Source organism: Theobroma umbraticum, unplaced genomic scaffold (genome assembly GCF_002168275.2).
Source record: "Theobroma umbraticum cultivar Fairchild unplaced genomic scaffold, ASM216827v3 scaffold_95.0, whole genome shotgun sequence".
Classification (NCBI taxonomy): domain Eukaryota; kingdom Viridiplantae; phylum Streptophyta; class Magnoliopsida; order Malvales; family Malvaceae; genus Theobroma; species Theobroma umbraticum.
In genome coordinates this window covers 3602290-3623292 of record NW_018397257.1, presented here as the reverse complement: position 1 = coordinate 3623292, position 21003 = coordinate 3602290, and the positions used below count along the sequence as shown (strand labels likewise).

The window sequence follows — 21003 nt, the reverse complement described above, 5'->3', positions numbered from 1 at the left end:
ATATCGAGGAGAAAGTATTTCGCTGTATGCCTTTTTTTCGTTTTTTTTTGAATTTTTATTTATTCTATGACATGAGAATTGTGTCTACAGAAAAGTGATTATTAATCAGATTAATAATGCCTTAAGTCCTGGGATGCGACCTTTCGATTAGATGAAACTTCAATGTAGTAGAGTTTGACTTTATCACTGGTCAAATCAAAATATATTCAATGGCATATGTTTCTAATATATTCTGTAGTTATTCTACTTGAGCTGTAATTTCTCATTATGAACTCAGGAAGAAGTTTAGCTATATCAGAATGTGCCTACACTTCAGTCAAATATCTTATGCATAGAATGGGCAGGTATGGGTAGGGGTCTTATACAGCCTAGCCCTTTCTCTTTAAACTAGAAAGCAAAACTATTTTCCCCCTTGGGACCGAACCTGGCGAAACAGAACAATTCCTAGTGCAGGACACCTCCACCATAAACGAAGATGGAAAACATATATATCTGATCATAAAGCAATCATTTCTTTGAATCAAGTACTGACAGAAAGCTGACATTGGAAGTTTGGGACAGGGAGAAACAATAAATCACAGCTGAGAGGATACTTACGATACTAGATGAGGAAATTGAACACTGGGGAAGGGAACATTGAACTGGAAAGACACTGTTGTGTGTCTGTGAGAGAGAGAGAGAGGGAGAGTCCACATACCCTTTAGGCTGTAAAGGTTTTATTCTCTACCTAAAAGGACCTTTAGCAGCATTATTGTTATTTGGAAGGTAACACGTGTAGTTGTGTTTACATTATCTGCCTCATGGATCATGTTACCTACAAACCTAAACAAAAAGGAATATAAGAGCACCAATCTGGTTTTGTTCGTCACATGTAAAGAAACTAGGAAGAACAAGAGTAAAGATGGTACAAATTACATCTTGCAATTTCGGCATAAAGTTTCACTGCAAAAAGAAATTAAATTACTTAGGCCAAAAGTAGCAGTGGAAAAACAAGAAAAACAAAAACACATAAACCATTAGCACAAAACTGGTGATCTTCTGAAACAAACTATACTATTTCGTTCTGATGTTTTATTTACAGGGACAGGGTTCTGTAAATACAGTTACATCTCACCTCTAAATCTACTGCAAAACAGGACTTGCAGGAAAAAGAAATAAATATTGAATAATTTATGGATACAGAGCAAGAAAAAAATTCCAAGATCCAACTTTCCTACCTATCAAAAGGTAAATTTAAGCAAACTGCAAAACTGTTGAAAGAGAATTGAGACTTGATTTCTCGTTCTTCCTTAAATCTCTTGACATAACACTGGAGTTACCTGTTTTGGGTGGGATTTGAAGCACTCGGCGGTGCTTTCCTTAAACTTGTCTCCACAGCTTTCTTTGGGTCTTGAATGGCTCTACTCAACTTGTTTAGATTCGCAGAAATAGAAGCAAAAGAACCTAGCAATCTCCTCGGTTGATTTCTAACTCTTGAATGAGTGTTGCTCCAACAGTGGAGGGACAGTGGAGAACAGATGAGTAAGTGAAAGAGTAGTAAGGCAAAAGCAGCAAACAAAGCTCTATGAATGGATTTCATATTGTTGTTCAGTTGGAGAAGAAATGTAACAGAGATGACTTCGACGCTAAGACATTCATAGGTATCTTCAGGAAAGGTGACCGTGCATGTGTTACATGTTGGTTCTTCTAAAGTCTTATACACAAGTGTAACATATACACATAGATGTAGATATAGATATATAACTAGAAAACTACGCCTTTCCTAATTAAAACCTGTTTTGAAGTTGAATATTCCTATCCTGGCTAGGTATCATGTCTTTAGACTAAATTGAATACCATAGCTATTTAACCAGGGTTATGACATATTTACCTTGTCTGGTTTCGAAAGGTAGATGGAACCTAGTTACAATCAGGTTCTGAAATAACTGAAGGAAAGATACTCATAAGCACAAAATCATTAGCAACACAGTTATAACCAAACATTAATTTGGATAAGAGAAAATTAATGACAGCAAAGTAGGTCAGTAAGGCTGTAAAATAATCATAAAGTGCATGTTGGGATTTCCACTAATAATACATAAGAATTTTATAGAAGCACAAATTTGACTGACCTTCAGTAACATCTTCTTGATTAGATATCTTATAATTCTTGTTCATTTTCTTTGTTGTTTAATGGGTTGGATCTTGGAAGCAGCTCATCATGTGATACTGAATTGAGTAGTACATTTCTCTGACTCTTCTGGAATACTCAAATATTAGATAACATGTGTCCTGTGACCTATCACATGAGACCAAATCAGTTGCATCATTTGTCTGCCCTACCCTGTTTATTAAATTAGGAATCATTTTTTTGTATCTCTATTAAGTGTAACAAAAACAGCCAAAGCTAGCTGGGTAATCCTGCTTTCTGCAAACAGTTATCTTCTAGGAAAATGCCCTGTTTACTCTTCTAGTTTTACCATCTGGGATTTGGGGTTCTACTAAGGATCTACATCTTTACTCATCAGTGACTTTTCTCACACATATAAGTAATCTTTTTCCTTGATTAAGTTTAGCAGGAACATGGTTTCAACTTGGTAACAATTTAAAGCACACAGCTGCCAGACATTATTAACAAACTAAAAGCATGTTGAAAAGATCTTTTTCTTTTCTAACTTTGGCAGGTTTCCTCCACACACCACACCCACCCCATTCTCCCCACCCCCCCCAAAAAAAAAAAACCTATATGATGCCCCATCACTGATTAGTCAGCAATCAAATAAAATAGAGAGAAAGACAGTTAACATAAACATTCCAGTCCCATCTCCTTAGGAATGGTCATGGTGATAGAATACGAAAGCCATTACTATAAGATCTGGTCAAAAGGACTCCCAAGAGTTGTAGTTGAAGGATCCCTATGAAAAGTAAGAACATGTGAATAGATTGGAAGAACCACGTTCATTTGTCAGAACCCGAGTAGACGTGACAGTATAGGCTTTCGAGTTAACCCACACTCTTATGTTGGTCAAATGGTACCAAATTTACTTGAGCAGTGTTTCATTCATGTGGGCAATATGATTTTCTGGAGTGAAACAACCTGGATCAAACACTAGTTGCATATAAGCTTAGGTTCCATTCCATGAGTTCTAATCCGATGGATTTGATTTCGAAGGGAGTTATCACATGACATAGTTGCAAGTACAAAATTCTAATTCATAATAAACAAATAAGCCTTGCTTTAACTACTTCAATTTTTAACTAATCTGATTCCTTTTTTAATATAAGTTTAATATAGATAAATCCAATGATAAATTGAATTTACAGCTTACAACCTAAAAACTTAAAAACTAAAAAACATCATATACTTGAAAACCAACAATTTTGATTAACTTTCTCCCATGAATATATTAATCAGAGGTTACATAGTGAAATCATTTCACGTACTATAAGTTACAACTCACTCAATTTCTTCATTATCGGACAATATCAAGGGACTCTCCTTCCATGTGATACTACTATAACCAAAAAGTCTTGCAAAACAAGAAATTAACTGCTCACGAATTACTTCTTCAGCAGGAAGCACAGCACCTGTCTCCCTTCTCAAAGATGTAACTTCTTTATCTCCAATCCCGCAAGGTACAATATGTTTAAAATACTTCAAGTCAGGATCAATGTTGAATGCCAACCCATGAGAGGTTACTCCATACGATATCCGGACACCAATTGCACCAATCTTTCTGTCTCCAACCCAAACCCCTGTCTCACCCTTTTGTCCAGCACAAGCTTTCACACCATACAAGGATGCTAATTCAATCATAGTTAACTCTAGTTTCTCTACATAATTCCTAGCACCAAGCCCAATTTCCCGAAGAGAAATAACAGGGTATAAGATGGCTTGACGAGGACCATGAAATGTAATGTCTCCTCCCCTTTGTGTATAATGAAGTTCAGCTCCTATTTGTTTCAATTCAGACACAGGTATTAACAAATTGTGATCAGTTCTCCGTTTGCCAAGGGTATATGTTGGAGGATGTTGCAGGGACAGGAGAGTATCTGGAATCTTACAAATTTTTCTATAAGATACCAGCTTCTCCTGCAGCTTAAGTGCATCCAAGTAGTTGACAACGCCCATCTTCCACACCTCAAGATTCCGTGGACTTCTCATTCCCTGTAGAATGCGACATGATTAACCACGTTTCCTTGATTCATCATTTCAACTATTGTGACACATCGAACTATCCAGTACAGAATAAAAAACTACTACTGGCACCATCTGATCCCAAAAGGGAGAGCAAAGGCAATTCTTCATATGCAACATTTAAGTTATTGTTTAATTTGTAAAACAGCCCAATGGAACAAATATTTTAGGCAATTAGAAAACAATAGGAGCATTGAAATGACCATAGTCAAGATAAATTAACAGATGCTTTAGGGCATCTGAAGTTCGAAGGAGCAATTTGATGTGATTGAACAAAACAAAAACAAAGATGAAAGTCAGAATGAAATCATCGTTGTGCAGGTCGCAGCAATTTCGGGTAAAAGTAAGAGAACAATGATTAGACGCTTAGCACATCTAAAACATAGTCTAGGGAGGTAAAGGCTTGTAGGAAAGAATTGAATAGAGCAACATGTTTAAGAAAGTAGAGCATTAAGGCGGAAACAGAACACCCCTTCCCTCCCCTCCCAAAGCTAGTTTGGAAATGAAAAGAGTTATGTCAAGTTGCATATGACAAGTGTTTCAACTGCAAAGAAACTTGCCACAAACAAAAGAGAGTAGTAAGCTTTAATATTACGACCATAGAGCGTCTCAATTTACGTTTGCCATTAACAAAAATGGAACTTTTAGGAGGTTATGGAAGTAACATTCAAACACCTTTCAATTCATTAGCAAACCCATCAAATGAAGAAGAAGAAAACTATGCCCAGAAATTCAGATTTGCTCTTACTTGACAACTCATTGAAGCATTTTCTCATACACTTGTACAAGTTTCAGCAAAACTGAATGTGGGTATCAAGAATTGGGGAGAAGAATTAGTGTTTTACACTATAACGCAAGAAATGACGAAATCAAATGAGAAGCAGCCAAAAAATTAAAAAGAACAAACCTTACCTACCTCCTATATTTGCAAAGCACAGTTATCAAAACTCTGAGGGAGATGATTTAAGCCTCTGCAATGACGCTCTCACACGGACGGAAGAGGCCACTCTGTTTCCGGATCTTGACATTTGTCATCATATAAAACCAATGGTTGAGCTTTCATGCATTAATTAAAATCAAGAGAATCCAAAAGGGTGCGGAATCAAGAGTTATTATCAATTTTAGACACATATAACAAGAGACGATTCCTCCAGTCTTCACAGTGTTCGTTTTATTTTTATATTTGTCTGTATGTCTGTCTATCGCTGGGTGATGCACCTCGCCTCTCTGCTCTGCTAGATCGTCAATTTGAGCGCTTTGACTTTGTAATAGCCAACGTGTCAAGATCTGATATATGGACTGGAGAGGAGAGGAGAGGAGAGGAGCTAGATCCAAATCCAAGATTTAAATTTGTAAACACACTACTGAAAATATAATAATATTAATTTACAAAGATTACCATTGTCTAGACATCAGGATGCCACATCAATAAGAGAGATAGAGATAGTCTTGAATTTATAAATGAAAATAAATCGAAATAAAAATATCAAGATTTAAGTAAAAAATGAAAATCAATTATACGTAATAAAATATCCTTGATCCCTTAAGCATATAAATAGGAACCTTCCTGCCTTCACCCAGTAGAGTGATCGCATAGGCACTCCGCTGAGAATATAATTTCAATTTATGCAGTCCAGTCCAAAAGCTAGGATAGTCAAATGTGACAATGATTAAGATGGAAAAGAACCACGAGGGGGTAAATGGAGCCTCCCACTTTGAGCGTCAAGGTTTCCTGGTAGGTTTTTTTTTTTCTTTTTTTCTCTAGTATACCATTACATCAAATGGGCAACAGATACAAGAAGCTGATGCCATGGCTATAGCATAGATACGCATTACAGAGTGAAGTGCATGCTGTCCCCACTGGGATACAAGCATTACTACACTTTATTGCATAAGGGGAGGAAAAGCTAAATAAAAAACTTTTCCACTATTATATACAAAGGTGCACTCTTCCTTTTTTTGGTATTTCTAAGTTTGTGTAACATGGCCAACTAATGAACTCATGAAGAACAAGACAGCATGCAAACACCAGGCCGATAAGCCCATGCTGGAGGCAAGCGTGCGTATTTTTCCATTCCCGGTTGCTCATCATATGGCCGCTCCATTACTTTTAGCAGCCTTCGCACCTCTCCAAAGTCACCAAGTTCAGCTGCATCAATAGCACTCTGACAAAGATAGTTCCTGAGAACATATTTAGGGTTCACTGAGTTCATTGAAGTTTTCCTCTCCTCGTCTGAGATGCCACTGGCAACAAGCTGCAGAAAAAAGATATCTTGTCAGATTTTCTGCAGTTGCTATAACAAATTGGAAAATGAGGAACACAACTTTGTTTACTTATCAACACCAGTTTGGCTACAATAACAGAAACTAATAAACTAGCATAATTACCAAATAGGCATATGGCAACCCTATAAACCCATTTTTGGAGTTTAAAAACTTCAACACCAGATTATAGGATAGTAATTCACACACACATCTCAGTGTGTATATATTCATGTGACCAAAATACTATTGTACCTCTTGTATATAGGATTGAACCCAACTGACCCATGCCTCCTTGCGTTCCTTGCCAATATCTAGCAGAACAGCCTTCAGTGGCACCAATAACTCATCTTCTGGAATACCAGGATCTGCTTTGATATTGGAAAGTGACCGAAAGAAATTCGTGTAATCCACTTTATCAACAGCCAAATTATTAAGAAGTCTATTGACAAGCTGTTTATTGTATTTTTGGAGGCCAAGCTTTTGGCTCATTATAGCTTGGTAATCATCCATAAATTTTGTCCCATACCTGCAACAAGATAATGTATAAGTGGTCTATAACAGAAGATTTTTAGCATTATTACAACGAAGCGAGAACTCAAAATTAGACATACCTTTCCATAGCATAGTTTGCTTCTTTATCATTTATCAAATGTGCAGCCATCAAAGTTGAGGCAAATTGTGCAATATTCCATAAGCCAATATCAGGCTGATTTGCAAAACAGTATCTTCTCCCAGGAAGATCTGTAGTATTTGGTGTGTAACTTGGGTCAAAAGCATCCAAAAATCCAAATGGACCATAATCAATGGTGAGACCCAAAATGCTCATGTTGTCAGTGTTCAGAACACCATGAGTAAAGCCAACTCCCTGCCATCTTGCAACCAAAGAAGCAGTCCGCTCACCAACCTCCACTATCCATGCTGATATGAACCAAAAGAGAAGTAAAAAATTAGAATTATTACCACTTAAATCATCAAATTTTACTACATTGCGTTCAATATGGACAAACTGCACTCAAGGCATACACAAGACATAACTAGTTGTCAACATTGCATTAAGGGGTACAAGGGGGATCGACTCATGTCCTGCACCACACTCAAAGCATACACAAGGCAAAACTAGTTGTCAACATTGCATTAAGGGGTGCAGGGAAGCACTCATGTCCTGCATACCACAGACAAATTCAACTCTCTATGTATCATTGAGCCAGTCACAAGGAAGTATAAATTTGTGAACATAAATCAAGACTAAAAATGTAAAATGTTTCCTTCTTGACCCAATTGTAAAGTTGGAACCCAGCAGAGTAAAGCTAGCCTGTCTCAATTGCTTCCCAACCAACAAGTCAAAACCATTAGGTCATAACACTAGAGAAAGGAGCACGTGTCATTCACCTAGATACACAAGTGAGCACTATGCAACAACAGTTCAGGCCTTCTTCCAGTATGTGGGATCAGCCATTGTGCTCTACACAAACTCTATAGACAGAAAACTTGGAATAGCCCTACAATTTTTGAATGTGACAAAGCTTACAGCCAACGGCAATACGAAATCATGTTTCATGGTCATTAGAGAAGTAAAAAGAAATCCACAAAAGACAGTAGTTGACAGAATGCAGAACCACAAAGAAAGAAAGGAGACCTACTAGACCCACAAACTAATTTTTCATCTATCCACCCTAATTTTGCCTAAACTACTTTCATATAGCTCATCAAGTTTACCATCATCTATACCACGTGTGGTAATGAATCCTATATATTTACCTGCATACTTGTTTGAAGTCAAATCCACAACTGAATGATCATCATCACCTGTGCTAAAAGACAAGCTCTCACTTTTACTTATGTTCTCGATATGAGGGAAGTGATGTCTGATGGCATAGTCCGCCAAACCACGAACAATGCCAAGGTCCTCTTCTCCCCTAGAAGCATGTATCTGGAATGAACCAAACCGCAGGAAGGACTGGGCAACTCTGCAAACAACTGCACCAGGTTCTTCCTTTGGATTGCCACTGCATTAGAAGGTTAAAAGAATTATAGTTGAAAATACACCCCACATATTTATCAAGTAGTATGCAGGAAATGTCCACTTAGCCAGTCATTATCTAAATCAAAACCCAGTGAACATACTCATAGAACATGTCTCGAGTTACAAATTTTCCAGTAGTCACAAGACAAAGGGCACGTGTAGTTGGGATTCCTAGAAAATGCATTGCTTCACTGCAAAGAAATTCGCGGATGCTACTTCGCAAGACTGCAAGCCCATCTGCAAATCGACTGTATGGGGTCTTCCCAGCTCCTTTAAGCTGCAATTCCCACCTTTCTAACTTAGAATTTAGAATCTCCCCAAGAGTAATTGCACGGCCGTCACCCAGCTGACCAGCCCACATTCCAAATTGATGCCCACCATAGCATTGAGCATATGGCACCCTGTCAAAGGGAATATCAATGAGGACCAGCAGGAGCATAACTAAGAAATAAGCTGATGGTAATAAAAGCTTTGTGACAAATACTTACGCTCCAGCCAAAGGAGAAGCCCCAGAAAATTTAAGGGGAAAATCTGGTCTTTCAAATCTGCAGCTCCAGTGAAGAGCTATATGGTTAATCCCTAGGATAACATGAAGCAATACAAAGGGATACAGAAAAAGGCAGTAAATAACAATCAAGACCAAGGCTTGAAAAATGAAAATTTCAAGAATATAGGAAATGACTTAATCCTATAAATTAAGGTTATGTTTAGTCAATAGGTTAATAGATAGAATAGGAGAGGACAAAATTATGAGTAAATTGTCTTCATTTACCTTGTTTTGGTGCACGCATAACGAGAAGACTTCAATTTATTTTACTTACTCCTAACCATATAGGAGTGTGCATATCGTATAGGTTGATTAATCCAACTAACTCTCAAATTCTTCTATCAGAGACTAGATAAAATAAAATGACAAATATAGCATGAAATAAGACATCATCCCATGCATGAAACAAGCCTTAAAAGAAAACATGCATTTCAGCATTTTTACAGATAAATATCAAAGCACAAACAAATGTAGACATGGCAAGTTAAAAAGACATCCTTGTAAATCAGAATATTGCCATATGATCATCATAGCTATACAAATAATGCCCCCCCCCCCCCCCCCCCCACCTTTCCCCTTCTTTTTAGTTTTCAATCAAATGCTAGAAGTTGAACATTCCAAGAATATCCAACATCAATAACGAAAAGAGTTTAAGGCATGGTGAAAATTTGAAAATAGAAAAATCTCTGACAGTTTCCATGATACTCAGGAAATGTATATTCCAAAGACATTTCAAGTTCTCACATGGAAGATCTTAACAACAGTATATCAGAAACCCAAGGAGTACACATGGAAGCAAATGCCCGCATGTTTTTTCTAGGAAGTAACATTTCAGCTAGGGAAATTGAAACTAACATTTCACTCACTACTTCTAATCCTGCACCCACAATATACATAATAACGCTAAATAAAGATTGCTTAGATGCCCATCAACATTCATTCGCTCATGCTTTTTAAAATCACAGTGTAATGCAATGCTTACTCTTTAGGATTCAAATCAAGCAAATCAGCCACTGAGTCTGACCAGGCAACAAGCTTTGGATTCTCTACTTCAGCTGATGGCAAAACTTTCGTATAACAGGCGTGTAAAACCTGCAAAATCATCATAAAAATCTTTAAAAAAAGCTTATTTCAAATTATACAAATCAAAGATTCAACCTTGTCATTTCTCGCTCTTTAATCACTAGATAAAGATCCATTTTTTTTTCCTTTTTCCATTCTTATGAACTAAAACCATTAACAAATTTGCGATTTTAACTAGTAGTTTAATTTTAATAAAATACAGGAAAAAAATACAGGAAAAATCTCCTTATTTTAAAAAACAATATACTTCCAATAATTTCCTATTAAATCAAGAAAAATAGCATAAAATTAAAACGTGCAAAAGAAAATAAAATGAAGTTAGAAAAATAACCTGACGTGGTATTGAATCACTTCTAGGGTCACCAGGGAGCTCTCTAACGAAGGAATGGTCCCAATTCAGATCTTCAAGGCCTAATTTGACATTTTTGTTTTTAATTTTGTTGTTGATATTATCATTATCTCGCTCTGTTAAGCTTTGATTTTTCAAACCCTCGGCTATAGAGTCGACGGAGAGGGAAGAAGGGGGGTCGGGTGAAGGCGAGTCCATGCGAAGGCTGCCGCCGGTGGAGAGGTGGCATGCAAGGGAGAGGCGGGTTTGAGGAAAAGGGGAGGGCTTGAAGGGAATTTAGGGGAAGAGCGAAGGAAGGCGCGGAGGCAAAGAGAAGTGAAAGAGGAAGAAGCGAGTGAGAGGAGCGGTGATATCGGAGAGAAATGAAATATCATTTTTTCCTTTTTCTTTTTTTGATAAAATAAAAATTATGGTCAGGGGTTAGAAAAGGTTAGAGAGAGGGCGGTTGGTTAGTCGGTCCAATACGTGACCAAAGCATCTCACATACAACTGACCACATGTTTCTAAGTTGACCCAACCCAACAACAAAACAATCCCCTCAGTTGGGAACCCCATGCTTCTTTTCAAAATTATTCACTTAAACTTTATTGAATTTGCACGATTTTATTTTATTTTTCAATTTATCATATTGGATCACTTGAGCCTACTAAATTTGGGCTTTACTTACTATGGGTTTAGTATATTCATTGAAACATTGGGGTTCGTGTGATTCAAGTCTGCACTGTGAACCAAAATTTATCTTTTTTTTTAATAAATTTAAATTAAAATTAATGTGTTTATTTAGATGATTAATTGTAACTAAATAAGAAAAATACTGATTGCGACTTCTTCATTATCAGATGAATATATTATTGAATTTGGTACTTTAGGTCGAGAGGTAAAGTAAGTGCCACGTAACCTCAATTAATGAGTTTTATTTTATTTTAATATATTTTAATTTAGAACTTAATTTATTGTTCATGATCTTTATCTCTATTTTAAGTTTTTTACCTCAAAAAATGCATTGCCTCTTATAAATCTAAATACCAAATAACAAAAAAAAAAGAGAAAAAGGAAAACGAGACGTATGGCATTTGAAATGGTTAACTATATTACTAAATTAAGTAAGAAAATTAAGCAAGAATTAAAAGTTTCAAAAATCCGAGCTGTCATGTAATTGCTCTTGCAATCTAAGATGAAAATTTTAAGAATTTGATAAATTCTTGCAGCAGAAGTGTGGTGAGTTTGCATCAGGTATGTCTTAAGTTCTAAATCTTTATGAATTGAGTATAATATTTAAAAAAGTTCATAAAGTATTTAAAAAAATTTAAATAAAATTTTTTTATTATGTTCATGTTAGGAATTTGTCAAATTCTGTCTACCTTACTAAATACTGTCTATCTTGTCAAAATTTTTACCTATTGCCAAATACTATCTATCTTGCCATCTAACTCTTTCTCGTTATCCAAAAAGCAAAAATGGCATCAAAATATGTGTTTTAGGTTCTTGGATTTATTAGTTTATATTCATAGAACCCCAGAATTAAGGGGTTGAAATTAATTAGACATGTTCGTAAATGTAAACATTGTATAACTTTGGTAACTTAAACCTGACTGGGAACAAGTAAATTAATTAGTTATTAGATATTGCATTACTAGTTTTAAACATTGTGTCACTGATTTTTAGGTATTGTGATACTGATTTTTAAGTAATGTGACTTATTATTGTGTCTTTAGTTTTTAGACATTGCATGACTGGTTTTTAAGTATTGTGTAACTAGGTTGTAGGTATTGCATGATTGATTTTTAGACAATGCCTAAGTCATACAATGTCCAAAAACCAGTCACGCAATACCTATCAATCAATCACGTAATACCATATGAACCAGTCACGTAATACTTAAAAATTAGTCAAATAATGCCTATCAATCAGTCATGCAATGTTAAATCAACCAGTTACGCAATATCTAAAAACTAGTCATGTAATGTTTAAAAACTAGTCACGTAATACCTAAAAACTTATTACATAATGCTTAAAAACCACCAAAACTATTGAATTTCATTTAACAAAATCAATAATTTTAAACAACACATCATATTTCATTTAACAATACAATCAACAAGTATACTTACTTGGCAAAAAATACTCAAAATGCTCAAAGGTTTTTCTTCCTGTATCAAAAACACTCTAAAATGCTTAAAATGCTCAAAGCGCTCTAAGGTTTGTCTTCGTGTATCACAAATCACTATAAAATGTTCAAAATGCTTAAAGGTTTTTCTTTCTAGTAACGAATACTTCGAGATGAATGGTTTGGCGAGGAAAGCTCAAAGGTTATGAGTCGATTTGAGGCAAAGACTTAAACATATAGGTCGGTTTCATTAATGGTAACTTTATTTAAAATTAATTTCTCTTGGCTAAAAATAGTTAAATTATAAATAGGGCTATTTTCAAAAACACCTTATTTATGAGGGGTATTTTTGAAAAGAACCCTTTCACCTTTTGTTATTGGACGGTTATGAGGGTTTACAGCATAAGGTTTACAATTGGACAACTAATTTAAATATTAATATTGGATCATTTCTTGTAATTATAGTTACTCCAAAAATGCAACCATAAATCTATGATGAAGTGATTTCATAGTTAATAAACTTGAATTATCTTAATGAGATTAACAATAATTCTAAGTTTATTGACGTTTAGAATAGTTACGTCTAAATAGGTTCCCCACTTAGCTCCGTAGAATTCAATTTGTTTAAGTTGAAATGCATACATTTTTAATTAATTAAATTAATGTTCAAAAATGGTAACTTTACATATTGTCTTAATTAAGACAAGAGTTGTCTTAAATTAGACAATAGTATATGTGTTAATTTAAGACAAAAAATGTTTTAATTATATTATTTCATTTTTGGTAAGTCAAAAACTTATCTTAATGAATAAATATTTTTTTAAGGTAAGAGTTGTTTTAAAATGAAAAATATTTATTAAAATAACTATTATCTTAAAATAAAATAATATTGAAGGATTTTAATTATAATTAAAGAATTAAATAATTTATTCTTTATTTATAATTAATTATAATTTCTTGACAAATTATAAGACTCCATGTTTGACAAGGATTTCTTTATTTTATTATTAATTTGTTCTAATTAAAAATGGATAATAACAATACAAAATAATTATTCAATAAGAAATCCTATTTTGACATGAACAAATAATTGTTAGCTATACGATTGATCCTTGTTTTAATATGACAAAAGCTAATGATAAAAATATTGAATGCTTGATGCATTAGGACTTAATGAAAAATCCCTATGCTATTGATTGACAAATAGGCTATGCATTTCAAGATTAATTATGTGTTTTAAGGCTTAAACTAAGTTGTAATGTTAAGACCTCGGAAAAGAGTATCGAGACTTATATGTCTCATGTGCCTGAGGAAACATCCTACGTATAAAGGCGTATCAGTATAATTTGGACGGTATCGACATTCCACTAAATAAGAGTCATTTTTCCAAAGAACGTGTACTGAAGTATTGAGAACAGGAATAAAATATCAAGACAACTATTTAGAAAAGTAGAATTTTAGAGAGCAAGACCAAATGCATCGAGACACACATCTCAAGAATCAAGCCTTGCTTTCAATCTTCAGAATCTAGTGAAAAAGTTTGAATGTATCGAGATAGAAGACTTCAAGTACCGAGACTTCACCTTAAGACTTCAAGAGTAAATGTCCAAGTGCTTGACATTAAAATTGGGTTCAAAAAGAAGAATTTTTCTATATATCAAGACAAAGGTATAGAGATATCAAAATGAGGTATGGAGACATTTCACAGAGTCTTGATACTTTGTTTCAAAATCTTAATACTTGGTTTCAAAGTCTTGATACCTAATTTCAAAATCTTGATATTAGGCGCAATGTATAGAGACTTGGTTTCAAAGTCTTAATACTTCACCATTAGATTTTAAATTCCAGAGAGCAAAAGTTAAAGTATCAAGATGTCTTTGGAGGGTATCAATACCTCATTTCATAAAACTAGAAAAAGACAAGAATAATGGTTAATTTCTACATCAAATCATCCTCAACAGCTATAAAGCTTCTCCAACGTCTACAAGCTTCTCCAACAATAAAAAGGACTTCTCAAGCACATTTAAAAGGTAAGGAAAGTTAAGAAAGAGATCATTTGACCTAGAATCAAATGAAAAAAAAAAAGAGGAAAAAGAAAGAAAAACCAAGCTAAAGCAACCACTCATATTCTTCCAAAAGCTTGTGAGCTATATTTGGGCTTCCACTCCTTTGTGCTTTCATTCATATCTTTTGTAATCATTTTTTAGCTTTACCAAACTCTTCCTTCATTTACTCACCTAGCCAAATTAGCCTTTTAGAATCATATGTGAGCTTTAATGTTGTAAAAGAAAAAAGGTTATGCTTGAACCTTTAGAAGGCTAAGGTCTGTTTGATCCTTGAAAAGACTAAGGTTATGTCTACTCCTTGAAAAGGCATTGTGTTGATTATCCCTACTCTCGTGAAAAGGTAGTGTGTGGGTTGTGCTTGATCTGGTGAAATGGTAGTGCAAGGTTATGCTTAATCCTTTCCTAAAGGCAATGTGTAAAAGTTATGCTTGACCTTTGAAAACGTAATCTTCATAGTAGATTGAAAACACCTTGGTTAGCCAAGGAAGAGGATATAGGCGCTTAGGGAAAAGGCTGAACCTCTATAAATAGTTTGTCTTTTCTCTTTTCCTCTTAAACTTGTTCTTTATCTCTTTACTCTTCACTATTTCTCACTTATGGATTTTTACTTTGCTGTGAAGAGGTTTGAACAATTGTTTTTGATCTTGCTTATTTCGTTTTAAAAAAACTTTTTAAATCTACTATCAGCTCTTTTCTTTTTTACTTGGAAATTATGCTTTTTGTCTTAATGTGAAGATATGTGAATATTTGTCTTCAAAATTGTTTCATTTCAATGAACTCTTCAAATCACTTTTGATTTACCTTAATAAATATCTTAGTTTACTTTTCTTTGAAGAGTTTTGAGAATCCACTTCCAACCTACTTGATCATTTACGTTTTAAATTGGTCGTGATATGTTTTAAAGAGAGAGCAAGTTTGTAAATCTTTTTTCTTCTTGAGCTTGTGTTCTTATCATGAAAAATGTTTTAGAAATTTGTTCAAAGCTCACTTACTTTTCATCTTTATATTTGAGCATTTCACTTCACCATGAAAAGTATTGAAAATTTGTTTTCAGCTTATTTGTTCATTTCCCTTGGTTTGTTTTAAAGTGAAAACAAATTTTGAAAACCTGTCATCAAGCTCAAAAGCTCAAGTTGTTTAAAATAATTTTTTAAATCCAATTCATCTTCCTCTTAGATATTCCCACATCCTTTTTATTGAGCTAATCAAACTGACAATAATTATAATTAAATAAATAAATTATTTATTATTTAATTATAATTTTTATAATATTTGGAGGAGTGTGATGCAACCATAACTTTTTATGGATGACCTACTTAGATTCTTGATACGAATTTAATTTTAATTAAATTCTTTAAAATAAAAAAAAATCATGATGGAAAATAATATTAAAGGGGTGGCTGTACCTTATAAAATAGCACAAGAAGAAAATCTTTTAGCTGAACCTATTGTTACAAATTTTCTTCTTCCAAAATCCTCCATCGTTGCCTTTTGCTTTAAGGTCTTCTTGATCTCAAATTTTTGTATTTTTTCTAGACATTTCTCATAAGAAAAATAATCATTGTTTTAAAGAAGAAAAAGAGAGAAACAATTAAGTTACAATCTTGATTTAGTATTTCACTCTTTGTCCATTCAAGATGCAAGTTGAAGAGATTCTTGAAGAATAAGTGATAAGTTTGTTTGTTTAAGAAATCAATCCTTGGTGTGACAGGTGAATTTACTACAATTCACTAAGAGGCAAGATCCAAGATTTTCACAAGAAAAATGTGTGATTTCTTATACATCTTGATTCTTGAATTTTTTCATGCGATTAAATCAATTTGCTTAAATGTATGATGTATAGTTCCATTTATATATTTGGATTGATTATTTCCGTAATTAGAAAATTTTTTGAAATCTATAGTTTACACAAACACATGCATGTTGGATTTTGATTGTAGTGAATGTTTGTGATTGTTTAACCCATGGACTTTAAAAATTTTCTAACTACGGAAGCAATTTATCCAATTTACACAAGTGAAAATTCACAATCATATATCATACAAATCAAATAATAATCACATCAATATAAAAGAATCAAAAGTAAAAGATATTACCTACTCCATCCTAGGAATATATTTAATTCTTTTCTCCTAATGAATTATAGTAAATTCACTACCACACTAATTGTTAGAATTCTCAAGTAATTTGAATTACCACTTATTCTTCAAGAATCTTTCAATCTCGAACCTAGAGTAGGCTATGTGTGAGATATTTTTCAAAATGATAACTAGATAGTTTTCTCTCAGCTTCTTTTATGACAATTTTTCTTTGTGTGAGGCTTGTAGAAAATTGCTAGAGTAAGAAGAAAACCTAGAGAGAGATGAAGTTTGGCTATCTCAAAAGAGGGTGGCTAGGGTTTTGGCCAAAATCATATATTTATAATGTGATTTTTGGCCTTATAAAAATAAGAGAGATATTTCTCTCTTAAAACTCCTTTTAATTTAATTAATTAAAATTAAATTAATATTTACCATTTATAATTATAATTAAATAATAATTTATTTAATTTTAATTGCTAGTCTATGTCAAATTAGGATTATTCTATTTTATTATTATCCATCTTTAATTAAAAAAAATTAATAATAAAATAAAGAAATCCTAATCACACATGAAGTAATATAATTATCTCATTATTATAATTACTTATAAATAAAGATTTAATCATTTTAATTATTATATTTATAATTAAATATCCTCCATTATTATTTTTATTTATAAGTCAATAATTATGTCAATAAACCTTTTTTTACAAAAAAATATTTCTATTTTAAGATAATTTTGACTTACTAAAAGTAATATGATAAAGACAACTCTTGTCTCAATTAACCCACAAATACTCATGTTTATAATTAAAACATTATATGCACCTTATCTAAATTAAGATAACTCTTTTCTTAATTAAGATAACACTTAGTTACCAATTTAAACATTTATTTGTATAAATAATTAAAAATGCATTTCATCCTTAACAAGTAGAATTGTACGAAGCTAAGTAGGGAATCACATTAGACATAGATATTTCAAGCTCTAATAAACATAGAATTATCTCTTATTCTCAATAAAAATAATTGTAGTTTATTGACCATGGAATCACTCCACCATAGATTCATGTTTGCACTCTTGAGTAATCTACAATTATGAGAAATATCTAATATGTAAAATTTAATATTAGTTTGCCCAATTGCAAACCTTATGTTGTTAACCCTCATAGCCATCAAATGACAAAGATGAATTTATCGTTTTACCCTTTATATCAATTTTGTCTCTTAATCTCAAATTTTATCCAATTAGTGATCCAATACTCGAGATCTAATCTTTTAAGTATTAAGATGTGACGTCAAGGCATTTTAAAGACACTAGGGCATTGTGAAAACACCAATTGTGGTGAGGTTAAAAACCCCACTAAGGTGAACACCAATCTTGGCAAGGTTAGAAAACCCCATTAAGGTGAATAATGGCTAAAATCCCACTTTGGTTGGCTAAACCAAATATACTAAAATCTTTTACTCTTTTGAGAAAAGCCTAGAGATAACAAGCATTCATGTTTATTAAAAAAACTATTCTATATTTAATCTCAACTTTAATGTCTAGTAATTAAGCTAAGAAGGCTTTATATAACTATTCTTAAGGAAGAGAGCCTTCTTGCTTTTCCTATGTGGAATTATTACAATAAAAATAAATAAGAAAGTAACCTAACTTAAACTCTTTTGAAGTACAAGTAAAATAAACGATAACTAAGGAAAGATTATTATGGAAATAATATTCTCTATCTTAATGTGCAAGTAACCTAATAACATACTCCAGTATCATTCTCCATAGATTAAAGAAAAAAAATTGCCTACACAGGTTCCTTTGTCCAAATCGAATCTCTTTCACATCTAACACTTCTTCAATAACTCTAGCCTTAGCAATGGAATGTGTTGAACTTGAGAAATCTCATCAAATCCATCAAATGGATACAAGTTTGAAACATTGAATATAGGATTGATTTGTAACTTACGTGGTAGCTCAATTAAGTAGGCAGTTGAATTTATTTTCTTTAGCACCTTACAAGGTCCAAACTTTCTAAACTTGAGCTTATGGTAAGTCCCTTAAGAAATCTTTCTTGTCTCAAGTGCACAAGTACTTGATCACCTTTCTCAAATTCTTACTTACAACGATGTTGATTGGTAGCAAAAGAGCATGCTACAATATTGGCTTTTAAGGTAACTCTTACCTCTTCATGAATATTCTGAATGTGATAAGCAAATAGCATCACCAACCATTTGAATAATCTATCCAGTGTTTTGAAGGTTTATTTTCCATTCATCTTTACTCCTCATTCTAATTTGATGATATCCGCTCTTCAAATCAATCTTTGAAAACACCTTGAAACTAACTAGTTGATCAAGTATCTCATCCAATCAAGGAACAAGAAAACGATACTTGACTGTGATCTTGTTTATGGCATGTTGTTCACACACATCCTCTATGAATTATCTTTCTTTAACAGAGTTGGGCTAGCACAAGGACTTTTACTTTCATATACTAGACCTTTCTTCAATAGCTCCTTAACTTGTCTTTGTACCACCAAAGACTCACTTTGTGCATGATGAACATCAATTTCTTCTATCTCTTCATCATATTCATCATAAATAGGTTTTAACTCTTCTTAATCCAAATAATCCTCCGCATGTAACTTCCTATGAAATCAACTACTTCAATCTTGACTTCCCCACCAGTTAAATCAAATGCTTATAATAACTAGTCCTCCAATACAACTCTTACCACTTGATTTGTGGGTTTATCTTGGACCTATTGTTGTTGATTTGAGCAACATCACTTTCTGCAAGTTGATTTTGTAATTCTTGAATTTGATGATGTAATTCCTTAATCTCAATATAATGATCATCTCTTAGACGATTTTGGTGTCTTGGCGGTATTTTATTGTTTGGTAATAAAGATGTAGTGATGTAGAAAAAAATGATGATATTGTCGTAACGTGCAAATCTGGGAACCTAATCGTTAAATGTAAAGATTTGAGAGTAACCACCAATCTCTTTTTATCTAAGTGTGATTGGTCATCTATTGATTTTGTTCTTGTCAACAAGATTCTAAATTGATTTTAAGTTCGTCTAAAGAATAATAAAGTGGTTTGCGAATTTTAGAGTGGGTTCGAGAGTACAATTACGCAAGGGAAAGAATTAGTACTCCTGTGACGCCCGTTCCACGAATGGTACCATTTAATCATATTTGTTCTATTTGAATCTCAATTTTTATTTATTTTTTATGCTTCCTTATATATTTTTTTAGTCTTGATTTTACATGTCTTGCTTTTTTTTCTTATCTTTCTTTCTAATTTATTATTACTATTTTTTATTTATTATTATTATTATTTTAAAAAACCTAAAGTATGATTATTCTACTGTACAAATGCACATGATACAATTATAAAATGATGTCACGATTTACTAATTTTAAATAATGGGAAGTGAAAACCTTGGATCAAAAAATCATTCATAAACCATTCCATTGCTTTGGTGAAGTCCAAAAATTTTCCTCACCTAAGGATGTCCCAAGAAGAACTTATCTCTACAAGTCATTTGAGAAAATCCCATCATCAAGATTCTCGTCCCATTAACAAAATAAATGCGTTATATGCTATGTCAAGATAAAATCGTGAATGATGCTAAAATGAGGGCATTTATGAATATAATTTTATTGATTACAATTTCTATAATAATATATTTAATATTCTAATTTAATTAAATACCTCATTTATTTTTATTATATATCTTTTAGAGAAACTTTTTATTTAAATTGATAATTTTTTATGGGTTATTACTATTATTTTTTTTTTCGAGTTATTTTTATTGAATAAACAACTAGGTTCTACTAATCTTTTGTTTGCAATAATTGCTTGAATTAATTGATTACTATATCGGTTTTAATTTTAGATAGAATATTATATGAATTTATTCCTTTACATATTTAAGATAACTACTATCAACAGAAAAGTTGGGCATAAAAACAATATCTTTAGTGTTAGAAGAATCAAGAGTTAAAAATTAAAAAGTTGAAAAATGTCATCTTGCTCATGAAAACTCAAAACCAAGCTTCCAATTTTTAAATATATTACTTAGGTGGAAAGGGGTTTGAGAGAGTTGTGAGTTAGGAGAAAAGCTGAGGAAAACATTTAGGAATGAAAAACCCTTGTTGAATAGGACATATTTATACTTTGAAAAGTGAAAATACCTATTTGGCCTCTTTTGTATTTAAAAAATCAATGAAATGTATCAATACATTTGACAATATATTGATTCTTTTGGTTTTAGAAAAATTGTATTGATACACCATGAACATGT

General features: G+C 32.8%; 2 protein-coding genes across 6 annotated transcripts; both read right to left on the bottom strand.

Moving 5' to 3' along the window:
- Positions 1-3347: 3347 nt before the first annotated feature.
- On the bottom strand, positions 3348-5508 carry LIP2 (lipoyltransferase 2). 4 transcript variants are annotated; one of them, XM_021422484.1, is made up of 2 exons: positions 5085-5508; positions 3348-4147 (listed from the first exon to the last, which is right to left on the bottom strand). In XM_021422484.1, exon 2 carries the CDS (start codon positions 4142-4144, stop codon positions 3437-3439), a length of 708 nt encoding a protein of 235 aa, XP_021278159.1. In that variant the 5' UTR covers positions 4145-4147; positions 5085-5508; the 3' UTR covers positions 3348-3436. The 4 variants fall into 4 exon arrangements, with proteins under 4 accessions (XP_021278159.1, XP_021278158.1, XP_021278157.1 ...); XM_021422483.1 differs by having other exon boundaries at positions 5090-5508; XM_021422482.1 differs by having other exon boundaries at positions 5094-5508.
- A 161-nt stretch (positions 5509-5669) lies between these two features.
- LOC110412060 (selenoprotein O) lies at positions 5670-10831 on the bottom strand. 2 transcript variants are annotated; one of them, XM_089782952.1, is made up of 9 exons: positions 10715-10831; positions 10427-10682; positions 9995-10104; positions 8954-9010; positions 8567-8866; positions 8201-8448; positions 7054-7360; positions 6695-6968; positions 5670-6432 (listed from the first exon to the last, which is right to left on the bottom strand). In XM_089782952.1, exons 1-9 carry the CDS (start codon positions 10816-10818, stop codon positions 6178-6180), a joined length of 1911 nt encoding a protein of 636 aa, XP_089639078.1. In that variant the 5' UTR covers positions 10819-10831; the 3' UTR covers positions 5670-6177. The 2 variants fall into 2 exon arrangements, with proteins under 2 accessions (XP_089639078.1, XP_021278155.2); XM_021422480.2 differs by having other exon boundaries at positions 10427-10787.
- Between the last annotated feature and the right edge of the window lie 10172 nt (positions 10832-21003).